Source organism: Dendropsophus ebraccatus, chromosome 9 (genome assembly GCF_027789765.1).
Source record: "Dendropsophus ebraccatus isolate aDenEbr1 chromosome 9, aDenEbr1.pat, whole genome shotgun sequence".
NCBI classification, from domain to species: Eukaryota; Metazoa; Chordata; class Amphibia; order Anura; family Hylidae; genus Dendropsophus; species Dendropsophus ebraccatus.
The window spans coordinates 44,708,363-44,721,563 of record NC_091462.1 but is presented as its reverse complement, the minus strand read 5'-3'; the positions used below and the strand labels follow the sequence as shown (position 1 = coordinate 44,721,563).

General features: G+C 40.4%; 1 protein-coding gene and 1 non-coding gene across 9 annotated transcripts in view; one reads left to right on the top strand and one right to left on the bottom strand.

The window, feature by feature from the left end:
• Positions 1-3,335: 3,335 nt before the first annotated feature.
• Positions 3,336-13,201, bottom strand: part of RBM44 (RNA binding motif protein 44) — a 47,045-nt gene continuing 37,179 nt past the window's right edge. For 5 of the 8 annotated variants that reach the window (XM_069983174.1, XM_069983172.1, XM_069983179.1 and 2 more), the window contains 7 exons: positions 12,673-12,752; positions 9,853-9,926; positions 7,982-9,155; positions 7,802-7,891; positions 6,209-6,339; positions 5,988-6,126; positions 3,336-5,404 (listed from right to left, as the gene is read on the bottom strand). In XM_069983174.1, the coding sequence (XP_069839275.1) occupies positions 6,000-6,126; positions 6,209-6,339; positions 7,802-7,891; positions 7,982-9,155; positions 9,853-9,926; positions 12,673-12,752 (1,676 nt within the window). In that variant the 3' untranslated portion in view covers positions 3,336-5,404; positions 5,988-5,999. The remainder of the gene's footprint in view (positions 5,405-5,987; positions 6,127-6,208; positions 6,340-7,801; positions 7,892-7,981; positions 9,156-9,852; positions 9,927-12,672; positions 12,753-13,201) is intronic. The other 3 variants (XM_069983175.1, XM_069983177.1, XM_069983173.1) reach the window with 2 other exon arrangements.
• LOC138802240 (U2 spliceosomal RNA) lies at positions 6,515-6,704 on the top strand. Its single transcript, XR_011364716.1, has one exon. It is a non-coding gene; the product is annotated as a U2 spliceosomal RNA (small nuclear RNA).

Genomic DNA, 13,201 nt, shown 5'->3' with positions numbered 1-13,201 from the left:
ACCGCGCATCGCTACGGTTGAATAGCGGTGCACGGCGGGCGACCGACGATTTGACAAGCAGCAGCAGCATACATTACCTGTCCAGGCTTCTTCTCCGCGCTGTCTTCATCTCCGGGTCCCGCGCACTCTATCTTCTGAATGGCCGGTCAGCTGACGGAGCGCTCAGCCAATCACAGGCCGGGACCGCGGCCTGTGATTGGCTGAGTGTGGCCTGTCCGCTGACCGGCCATTCAGAAGATAGAGCGCGCGGGACCCGGGCATGAAGACAGCGCGGAGAAGAAGCCTGGACAGGTAATGTATGATGCTGCAAGGACATCTGTAATGATGTCCCTGCAGCCCTCGCTCAACAATCATCGGGCCGTGGAATAGGCCCAGTAAACGACCGGCGATCTAGCAGATCGGCGCTCGTTTACATCGTTGATCGGACCCTCCTCGGCCCATGGAATAGGACTCATACACTGCGACTATATATGGGAGCTCTAACTAGCCAATTGTCAGCATACAAAATGATTATTCGATGCTTGTTGTTTAGATTTGTTAAACAATGGTTAGGTAGATGGATTTCTGCTTTACAGAGATGAAATGTACACAAGATAATCTGGACAATCCTACAAGTCATTCTTCCAGCACCCCAGATGCCACATTTTTTTTATCATAAAAAATCAATTAATTTTCCAATTACATTGTGTTTACTGAATAGCTCAGCTTAGGCATACAAACATATAAGCCTGTGACGACAAAATATGTCAGTGAAATCCAGAACAGAATCTTTAGTACATCTCGGCAGCTTTTAGCAAGGAGTCTTATAGGGCCATGTTTTCTAATTTTTGCTGTGAGCCTGAAGGTGACATCTAGCGGTTATCTGCTTTATATGGAGGAATACAGGACTACAATCTATGCTTAGATCATCAGGATTTGCAAGTCTCGTACATAATTTATTAGGAGTCCTAGGAGATGCGATTTCTTGTGGTGTATTGTACATATAACATTATCCTGTTACACCCAGCTTCAGGGCCTATAGGAGTACTAACATGGTAAGTCTGAGGACCTTCATTAGGCCCCTAATCAATTACTCTGTCGAGAGCCAGTTAGGTGACGGAGAGAGCCAAGTCCTTCTAACCATCTCATTAATACATGCGACATCTTAGGGTCCATTTACACAGAAAGATTATCTGACAGATTATCTGCCAAGGATTTGAAGCCAAAGCCAGGAATGGATTTGAAAAGAGAAGAAATCTCAGGCTTTCCTTTAAGACCTGATCTCTGTTTATAGTCTGTTTATGGCTTTGGATTCAAATCTTTGGCAGATAATCTGTCAGATAATCTGTGTAAATGGACCTCTAGGAAGGGGGATAATTTTGTTACATGTTAATAGTGTGAGAGTAGCCTCTGGATCACTACCACCTCTGAGACCTATTTCAGAGAATTGGGAGCTTGATCTGTTACTGCAACTTAACCCTGCTTAGGCTGGGTTCACATTGAGTTTACTAAAGTATATTAGAGGTATCATTTAGCATAAGGTGATAAGCTCTGAATGTTGTAAGTATATGTCAGCATCCTGTCATAAAGGTATACTGTGGTGCAGTGGGTTTATTCGGCTTAATGGCCTTAGCAAAGTCAACTAGATTTCCCATACATATCCACTTCTTTAAAAAAAGACTAAAAAACATAGCAGACTATGCTTTGGAGTCCCACTAAATAATAACATAACTAGTGATTGCATTTGGCTACATTTCTTACAGGTATAAGTCTATATATTTTCTGACAGGATGGTAACGAATACCCAAAGAGCTGCCCAGCTCTTACTGTACACACTTCAATATACATAAGCAGCACACATTTATACTGTACCTAGACACAGCATTTGCGGTGAGCATCCTTGTCAGTTCTGATTGTAAAGCATCCAGAAAAAAAAATTGGTGGACTTTCGTACATAGTAGCAGTGCTTACAGGCTTCCTAGTAGAACGTTTAAATTAATATAATCACCATATGAAGGTGCTGCCATCTTGTGGCCACATTAGTTAAAACCCATTTTTAGAACAAAAACTTTGCCCTCGACTTACCAAATAATCATAAATGAAAACAATAGGTTATGTGTTCTGGTCTAGTATGGACAGCAAGGCCAGGATTACTCAATGAATATTCAGGAAGAGGAGGTGGAAAGCAGCATTTTGTTGAATACTACTTAGTGTAATCAGAGCAAGATCGGTGTAAAAACCTACATGTCAAGGCTGTAGATGCCTCTTTACAAGGTATATCTATAGGTTATTGTGCATGCTTCGCATATAGTCTAGAACTGCCAAAAGTTATAGGGCTGGCAGATGCTGGTACTGAGGTCAGTAAAGAAATGTAATAAATACATTTTTTTGTGTAGTAAATCATGCATGTAATTTTTTTAATGGGGTATTCCCCTCAAACATAACTTTTGATATGTTGCTGCCCATGGTGAGACTAACAATTCATTCCATCCTTATTATCTACTTAGTCTCCTTCCCCCAGTTCTCAGCTGCTTTCTACTGAAGACACAAAATTGTGTGTGAGTTTTTCCTCTCCTTCTCCTCGCTCCTCTACACTCCCTTCCCCAGACAGCTGATGTAAACAAGTCCCTATCTGCAACTTTGTAGCTTCTTTGTAAAGCTGGGAGGGTTAATCAGGGCATCTATATTGCATATTGGTGTTTTATTTGACATTTTATCCCCAAATCTTTAATAGAAATACAGGAATCTAATGACAGTAATAAGCAAAAAAAACATGCAAGGGATAAAACTCCAGAGATAAAAACATCTAAAATAATTTACACTGTAATGAGAAAGCAACAGAAAAAAAAATGCCAAAAAGCAAGCAATACTGCTGGTAGTTTTTTGGGCATTTTTACACCAAGAATAACACTGTTCAAATTTGTGTCTGGGGAAGCCTAAATGACACTTTCCGCTTTATAGCTATGGGGGATACACCCTTTCCTCACACACTTGTTTTACTCTCAGGCCACATTCACATGTCTGTAGTGCAGCCCGCAACGTGTGAACGGGCCATTGAAAAACCTTTGGTCCTATGTTCTGTCCACAATTGTGTGTCTGCAGCTGTAGACAGAACTATGGACATGTGAATGTGGCTTTATGATTCACTAGCAGAGAACTCCCCCATCTCAACAGAAGCGGTCAGCCATTCCAATACTTGTGTTAAAGCTTTTAACATGCTCTCAGACCTGTTCATCGTGGAACATATCCACAGTAACACGATCTTCTTCATGACAGGTACCCTTTAAGTTGCTCTCAAAACAACATATTTGTGCATAATACGTTTTCTTATGTTTAGGAACAGATATAGAAAAAACTGAATTTGCAATAGTCATTTTATTGCATACAACTAGAAACTAAATAAACTGACAGACATGTTTCTCAATGTATAAAGCTTAGCACAAAGACACTGCAAACACTGTTTCCTAATATGAGAAGAAAATAGGAGTGGTAGGAAAGATATCTAAGTGAGGCACTAACACACCTATATATATTATTTTTTTTATCAAGATTTCCATTTAACCAGGAAACCACTTAGTCTGCTGTCATATGCTACTTAAAAAAAAACAAAAAAAAAAACATTCTTTAGGATCCATTGAAAATGGAAACGTAACTCGGGTGTTACAAAGCATTAACTATAAAGTCTGCAAATATAGAGACCTAAAATTAGGTGTTTGTTTTATTAATAGTACAGAAAACAATTGCCTTTTCTAACCTAAAGTGGTCTACGAACTATGTAGGTGCAGATCTTGTGTTAAATTTCAGTTGTGTCAGAATTTACAGAAGACCCTAAAGGTCCCCATACACCTTAGACTTTGATCGGCCGTATCTGCAGCCATTTTAAGGTCTAAGGGGCTTTCTTGACTATCCATCTTTAATCAGGAGAGATAAGACGCAGTGAGAGCTCTCTGGCTGCAGCTTACCCCTTCCTCTCCCCATTGAGAGCACAAGAATGCTCAGTCCTGCCGAACATTCCTGTGTATGGGGTGGACAGGAATCACTTTGGAGACAGAACTGATAACTACTCACTCAGCTGTCAGTTTTAAACATGTATGGACAGTTTAAGATCAGAAATTGGGAACCTTTAGCCCTTAATCTAGGGCAGAGATGGATAGCCAAAGATGAACACGTATAGATGTGATGGCCTTATAAAATCAGTAGTCTGCATTCACTATCCATGCTTCAACAAGCTGGAATACTAAAGCACAAAAGTGCATGGGTTCGGAGAGCTCCAAAGGTCTGCAGTTAACATCTGTAACTTCTGAAAAACCATCTTCCATGAATAAATACGCTGGGTCTTCAAGAGTGGGATACACTGCTTGTTGCTGTTTTGCTTTACATGACAGATACCCCCATCCAACCTGCCCCCCTGTCAATTAATATATGACAAAAAATTATTTGGGTTTGTGTATATCAGACAGATGCTTATGATGTGTGCCACTGTAGTGCTCAAAAGGTTCCTATTTGGAGAAAAACAAAGCTTGTTTATATGCATTTTTTATGCAACTTAGACAATATGTGGTATAAAACTAAGAAACTTCAGGGGGAGAGGGGGTTTGGGTGGTTTGTGGGATCTTGTGTACAGAGGCATGTACTGGCAAGCCACTCCCACAATCCTACCTACTTAAGTACATGTATATTGCACCTCTGCAATCTATACAGTGGATAACCTACTATCTGTGCAAATTTAAATGGGGCGTCATTCCCTACACAGATTCCCAAACAATAAAACCTGGGACTGCTTGATGAGCAGGGATCATGTCATTTATAATACAAGGGGGATACATTTTCAGCTCTCAGTCTTCATAAGGAATTATCTTGCAGATTGTTACGACTCAAAAACAAACCTTAAGTGTAGTATTACTCTCTATACTTACTGTTGGATTACACAAAAGGAAACATTCTAAAAATAATAATCTGCCATGGATACAGTGTACTGTTTGAGAAGCACACTGTGCATTGACAGCTAAAGAAAAAACACCAAACTGGGTTTAGGGTGAGTGTATTGTATGTTCCCTATTGTCTAGGGATTCCCATAGGTGAAGGCGTCCTCCCTAACATTGGGTGTAAAAACTGTGCGTGTTATTATTGTGCTTACCCACACAAACAGAGGGCCAGGCAGTAATACTGTAACTATACTACACCTTGTACTTCCTCTGCACCCGCTTTCTCTCTTTACCCTTGAACCTGTTATTGTAGAATAAACTAAAGCTACAAAAACAAAGTGTAGGTTACAAAAATGAAACTGCACAAAAATGTTAAGAAAACAGAAGCTTGACTTCTCTGGGACACTGCAGTTATCTCCTATATATCTCCTATTATATCTTTAAGCTTTTCATTCCTCCAGCTTCAGCAGCAAAAGTTATGTGAACGGCAATTAGGAAGCCTGTGAAAGAAGAAAAATATGATAAAACAGCACTGCGGCAAAAATGTCTTTGAGCAGAAAAGTAATGCACATTTTAGAAACCAAAAAGCTTGACCACCACTATGAACTAGTTCTGAACGACCATAATTGTTAGAGAACATGACTTTCTTCTGATTCAATGTAACAAGCAACAAAAACCTACATTTAACAAACTTGTGAGCTTTAGGGTATATTCACACGAACGGTCTCGCAGCGAGATTCTGTGTTGCCCAGCCGCAGCCACTGATTGGCCGGACGGGAGAGCAGGACGCCGGACCCGTGCAGCGAGGACAGGTAATGTATGCTTACAGTGGGGGAGCCGGCCAGGAGCAGAAGGGGTTAAGGGCGGCAGAATTACATACTTGCTGCGGTCGTTCAGACCACAGCGAGTATATAGTTTGTGGGAACTGCCAGGACCTGCCGGTCTCGCAGCGAGAATCTCACTGCGAGCCCGTTCGTGTGAATATACCCTTAAAATAAACATGCACCAAGGGAAGAGCAGAGACCACCACCACATGTCCTGTAAATGTACGTTATGCACTATGCAAATCTAATATTATAATACCTGCCTAACTTCTTATGCTGGAGGAATATTCTCTAATAGTTTGGAAGATACTGCATATATAATGTCTGGAATAGTCCAACCACCAAAGGTTCCTCCTCTTTTTCTTCTAATTTCTTCCAGTGTCGCAATTATCTGTTCTCTGCAAGAAGACTTGTTTAATGTCTTTTCTATTTTAAGTTTATAAAAATAAAATAAAAACATACCACGCAGTGATGGCTTACCTAGTACAATCTTGATGGTAATCCATAAGATACTTAACAACTCTTTTAAACTGGGAGAAATTTAACTGGTTCGGAATGATTACGATTGGAAGCTCTGAAGATGGGTCAAGTTTTGGATACACACCCCAGTCCTTTGGAATAAGAATATATAAATATAACTCACTGGCAAACCATGGGTAAAAGAGTCAACCATATAAAAATACACTAACATATCTTCCCCCCCCCCCCCCCCCCCCCCCCAAAAAAAAAAGTTATGCATTAGCATCAGGTCACATTATTCAAATCATCACTAACTGGCATCACCCTATCGCTTCTCGGCCATTTGGCTAAGATCAAGTGTAGTATCTGTTCTTATCAGTGTAATATCTGATACGTCCCCTATCTGGGGACCATATATTAATGGATTTTTAGAACAGGGAGATGGAAAAAGAGCTTGCTCTGTGCTCTTCAGGCATTGACCTGGTATTGCAGTGCCTCCAGGTTCAGTGCACAAAAGAAAAAAAAAAAAAACTGGCATCACCCTGCTCTAAACTGATGAACAACAAGAACACCAAAACTGCCGTGGTTCGGCTAATAGGGGGATTTCCTTCCTTCTGGAGAACTAACTTGCATGTGGTTTTGTCGCATGGATCATTGCCTAAAAATAAGTCTCTATACACCTAGGCCCAGATTTATCAAGAGGATGTAAGACATAGACTGGTGTAAACTGCCCACAGAAACCAATCACAGCTCCTTTTTCATGTTAGCAGAGCTGAAAGCCGAGCTGTGATTGGTTGCTTTGGGCAGTTTACGCCAATGTATGTCTTACAACATACATCTTAAAGCGTAACTGTCATTTCAGGGTCATTTTTCTGAAAACATTAAATATCAACAGTTCAAGCGATTTTAAGAAACTCTGTAATAGGTTTTATGTACTAAAAGAGTTTCCTTCTGTAGTGAAAAAGCAATCTCCCAGCCTCCCCCCTCACATCAAATGAAGCAGGATTTCTGTCTCCATTATGTGGCTATGGAGAGGGGAGGGGCTGTTAGGAGTGACTGAGCACGGAGCAGTCCTGCAGAGCACAACACCCTGCAATCTTCTCTCAGTAAGTTCATAGATAAGCACTGACCTTTCTGACACCTGAATTTAGCGTTTTAGGTGCCCAGACAGTCTACAAACAGCTGACCTTCATGTCACCTCTTCCTGCTCCCTCATCTCCCTCAGCCCCTCCCCCCTTCATAGGCTTACAATGGAGAGAGCAGAGCCCGTCTTCACTGGCTTCTCTGTAATGAAGACGTGTTTGCCTGATAATGCACAGATAAGAAGTCAGGGGGGGGGGGAGGCTGGGAGATTGCTCCTTGAGTACAGAAAGAGGCTTTTTTGGCTTATAAAACCTATTACAGAGTTTCTTAAAATCGCTTATACTACTGATTTCTGCAATAAAAAAAAAAAAAACATGACAGTTACGCTTTAATGCTGGATAAGATTTATCTCTTTGTGGGCAATTTTATAAGGTGTATAAAATGTAACATTTACCTAAATATTAAAAAAGATTACATATAAAACCACAGGACGTAAACTAAGGCAAGCATAACTAAAGCTATAGACAATACCTGAGGCTTACAGGGAACCCTAGGCTTACAGGGAACCTGCGACGGGGCTTCCAAGCCGCCGATTGGGGACTGCTGCTTCATCACGGATGTCTGGAGGGACATAAAATGAAAAATATATATATTCTATTGTGTACGTCACGATACAAATATCTAAACGTAATGTGATCTATGGGTTTTTACCAGGTTTCCAGTAGACTGAGAACCTCCTTCTGGCGATGTGGCACTAGAGCTTATTTCAGCCTGTTTTGGAGATTGGGTAGTAATTCCAGTGCTGGAAGTGGGATTTACATATAGCTTACCGGCTTCAGGTATCGTTACACTAGGTGGAACAAATGTTGGAAATCTTAATGGAGCTGCCGACTTTGGGTCTAATGGTTCATAGATATTTTTCGGTGTATAACCAGATGACGGACAATCAGTGACCGTAGTTCCTACCCCAGGAACACTTGCTTTGGTAACCGGAAAAGACATTTTACAGGAATCACCTTGAGATGCAGGTTCTGAACAGTGAAGATTTGCATTGCTGGCTCTGGTTAAAGAGGTTTGTTCATTGACATATTTTACTGTGACTTGTTTATTTTCGTTCAACTCTGAACCAATGTTATTTTCCAATACTTTTGCTTTGGCAACTGAGGGTGAGACTTGTTTGTGTGCATTGAATCGTGGAATCCCAAGTTTGCTTTGTCTATTTGTGCTTTGAGTAGATTTTACAGGCTTAGCATGCGCAGAAATGCTATCTTCTTTAGGAAACTGGGTATTTACATTAAATTTTATGTTTGTACTCGGTGCAGAGTTAGAAGGATGTAAAGACTGAGAAGGAGAATGGTTGGGCCATTTATAGAAAGGATAGGAAAAAGGAACATACATTAGATTTGGCATGTTGCTGTACGATAGCATGTTTGAATGCTGCGACTGCCACATCCACTGATAACCCGGACCAATGAGGTTGGAGAAGCCAGATACACTATAAGGTGGTGCAGCTGGAAATCCTTGGTTTGTATTGATGTGAGGAAAGCACTTACTGCTTGACATATTTCCAAACAAATTTTTTGCACTTCCACCAAGTGAAGTAGCAGGGGTAGGACCATGCTGATCTTGAGCAGGCTGGGTGGAGTCGCTCTTTGGTGGCATTGTCTGGAAACCTTCTTTTGGCTGAACAGCAGGAAATCTACCTTTTTCATCTTCAGTTAAATCTTTAGAATCACACTTTATTTTTTGAAAGGCTAGTGGGAGATTATAATTGGAAGTCTTGATGGCACGGACTTTTAATTTTTTTCCATGCAACATTCTTCCATCCATTTCTTTTATGGCAGCTTCTGCTTCTTCTGATTTACAGAAAATCAGCACTGCATAACTTAAGAAAAACAAGGTAAAATAAATGCATTGAACAACTGGTGCTTTGCTGAGTTTTGCAAATTTGTATAATCTAAAAAAGGCTAAACCCATGCTGCATTTTCATGAACGGACACCAATAAGCAGCAGAAAGGCCTTCCTAAAAAGACTGGAAAACACTGCTAAATGTGGTGTGTGAGATCAGCTACAACAACTATCATGCAACCTCTGCTTTGTGTATTTATAGTATGTTCGGGGCCCAATTTACACCGCCTAAGCCTGGTCACAATTATTTATTTTCAACACTGAGCACAGATCCACTTTAAAGAGTCAATGTCATGAATTTTTTTTTTTTTTTTTTTTTTGCAGAAATCAATAGTCCAGGCGATTTTAAGAAACTTTGTAATTGGGTTTATTAGGCAAATATGCCATTATCTGCATTTAAAAAGTCTTTTCCCAGGTCCCCCCTCCTCTCCTTTCTGTCATACACTGCTAAGAATCAGGAAATCTCAATCAGACGCGCCCTGTCTGAGCTATGGAGAGGGGGAAAAGAGATGGAGGAGAAATGTCTGCAGCAGAGAGCAGAGAACAAACGGACGCTTCATCTCATAAACACTTGCCCTAGTTTCCATGAGATGAACCAATATGTTTAGAACACATTTCTTAACTCATAGTATAAGAACAGACTTTATACAGGAGATAAGATGCCAAACGTTTACCTGCAGGTCAGAGAAGATTCTTCAAGGAAAACACTCAATACATGAAATTTTCTGAAGACCTCCATTACTTCCACCTACAATTCAATTGAAAAATAAATAAAATAAAATTATACACAGAAATTCATAATAAAACAGATAATGGCCAAGATTTGCTAAAACTGAAAAATCTGGTGCAGTCTCTTAGTTTATGCTAAGAATTAGACAAAGACTAATTTGGCTTAAACTATGACAAATATGACAGTGTACCAAATTGAGTTTAAGGCATGCCCCCTTAAATAATGCTACAACCTTTTAGATTTAGATTTTTGTTATCCTGGTCACATCCCAAAAACTATATTCTTAAACTCTGCCAGTGTTCTAGGATCAGTGTTAGTGATGTAAACCTGACTTCCAAAATGTAGGTGTTTAGCGGACTCTCCTCCCAGGACCACACACAATGATCTCACATTGAGGCCATCTGTTCTGCCCATTTCAAAATATGTATGTATGTATGTATGTATGTATGTATGTATGTATGTATGTATGGTGTGTGTGTTGGAGACGAGTTCATCTTTGGAATTTGAATACCGGTGGCTGAAGAAGTTGGATGCAGCACTAGGGCATCCTGGAAAATATTGATACAGCCATTGACACAGGTGGCTACAGACTAGAAACATATTGTCTTAACCCCTTAAGGACGGGGCCCATTTTCGTTTTTGCGTTTTTGGTTTTTCCTCCTTGTGTTTAAAAGGCCATAGCACTTGCATTTTTCCACCTAGAAACCCACATGAGCCCTTATTTTTTGCGTCACTAATTGTACTTTGCAATGACAGGCTGAATTTTTGCATTTGGTACACTACGAAACCAGAAAAAAAAAATCAAAGTGTGGTGAAATTGAAAAAAAAAAACGCATTTCTTTTATTTGGGGGAACTGTGTTTTTACTCCATTTGCTCTGGGGTAAAACTGACTTGTTATGCATGTTCCTTAAGTCGTTACGATTAAAACGATATATAACATGTTTAACTTATATTGTATCTGATGGCCTATAAAAAATTCAAACCATTGTTAACAAATATACATTCCTTAAAATCGCTCCATTCCCAGGCTTATAGCGCTTTTATCCTTTGGTCTATGGGGCGGTGTCAGGTGTCATTTTTTGCGCCATGATGTGTTCTTTCTATCGGTACCTTAATTGCGCATATACGACTTTTGATCGCTTTTTATTACATTTTTTCTGGATTTGATGCGACCAAAAATGTGCAATTTTGCACTTTGGGATTTTTTTGCGCTGACGCCGTTTACCGTGCGAGATCAGGAATGTGATTAATTAATAGTTCGGGCGATTACGCACGCGGCTATACCAAACATGTTTATTTATTTGTTTACTTTTATTTAAAACCTGACCAAAAACAAAGAATAGAGGACAAAGCACTACTTAAGTCTGTAAGGTGGGGTGCTCAACCCAATATGACATGAGAAATTAATACAAATCAACAAAGAAAAAGCCATGTCACACATGCGAGGGTGGCACTCCCCCAGGACAAAATAGAATAAGCTGCATGTAAGAGTGCTGCTGCAGCCGGAAGTAAACGAGTGCCGAGCCGGGGACGGCGCCATCTTGGACGAGTCCCCGGCCGGCATCAGTAACGGAGATCGCTCCTCAACTTTGACAGCTGCCTCCAATTAGCTAATTAGCAGGCACGGCGTTCAGACCGTGCCCGCTAATAGCGGCGGTCCAGGGCTACACGCAGCACCCGGGACCGCGGCGCTTCAAAGCGGGGTCGCCGCGCGGCACTGCTTTGAAGTGCTAATGAGGACATATGACGTACGGGTACGTCATATGTCCTTAAGAGGTTAAGAGACAAACCAAATTCTGTTTATGATCTGATGACAGCTAGGTTCAAGTATGGAAGCCTAGTGGTGGGCACATGGCCCCAGCTACTGGTGGGATGATCTGGGGAGCCATCACACACAGTCAGTCACCACTAGTAGTGATACAAGGGACACTAACAGCTCAGTGATGTGTGTATGACACCCTGTGGCCACACGTATTGCCTCTCATGGCAGGACTTCCATTTGGCAATTTACAGCAGAATAAATGGTCACCCACACAGCCAGGGTTTCCCTGGTATTTCTCCACCAGATTGCAACATTTCCTTGGTTGCCCTGTCACCAGATTTATCACCAAGTAAGCATTTATTGGACAAACAGGGACACAAGCTTTGGCATCCTGCATGTGTGTAGGATCTACAGGCTAACGTTTAACAGCTGTGGGCAAATGTGCTGCAGAATGCCATACAGAACCTGTATACCTCTAGGCCAAAATGTATTGGATCTTGTATGCAGGCTAGAGGGTCGAGTCCAAAAGGGCACTAGAACCCCATTTCAGTTGAACAGTTCCTCTAATAAACTAATATTTTCTTTCTAACAATATAATCATTTTTTTTCTATCATTACATTTACACTTTACATTCCAACAACTCCTTCCTTGTGTTTTATTTGCAGATGAATGTAATAAGGATGGCAGGTACATTAAAGGGGTAATCCAGGATAAAAACGATAGCGTTCTCTTTTCATTCTATTTCTTTCTGAAACAGTGCCACAGGTTCTTAAATTTGTGTGTGGTATTGCTGCTCAATTCTATTCAAAGGAGCAGAATTGTAATACAGCCTGAGGAAAGGTGTGGTGCTGATCTTGGAAAAAAGCAGCTATGTTTTTCTAATCCTTTACCTACTTTTTAAACCCTGAAAACTTGCATAGCTATTACAAATAAATAAATTTAAGAAACAGTTTGTCACTTTGACACTAAAAGCAGGTGGAACATATTTTTATAAGCATACCTCTTTAACACAAGGAGCAATATTTCCCACATGGACATAGAAACGATTAGGGTCTGACACACTCTCCGTAGGATCGACTTCTTAAAAAAAAAAAAAAAATCACAACAGATCAAAAAAACTCATACTACATTGCAGTGAACTGTATAAGCCCCATATTGCCTATTAAACTGACCAAGATACAGCAGAATGCTACCTTACAGACTATTTGATACGCAATTAAGAATTATTGCAAAGAAATATTTATGGCTTGATTCTTCTCACTAACACCACAAGCATAATCCTTTAATTTTTACAGGCAATATTTGATGAGAAATAATCTAAATGATTTGTGCACGTCTTGGAGTATACATCATGAAATCAACTTATTGTATTTGGTGTGAACTGGGCCCATAATATGGGCTTATCTTTTTAACAGAATTAGAATAGTGTTGGTGACAAACCCAACAATAGCTTGGAATGCAAAAGAGCAATCTAATAGCCCTTTAAAGGGGTTGTTTAGCGCATAGGTGTTTTTGGGAGTATGCTCTAC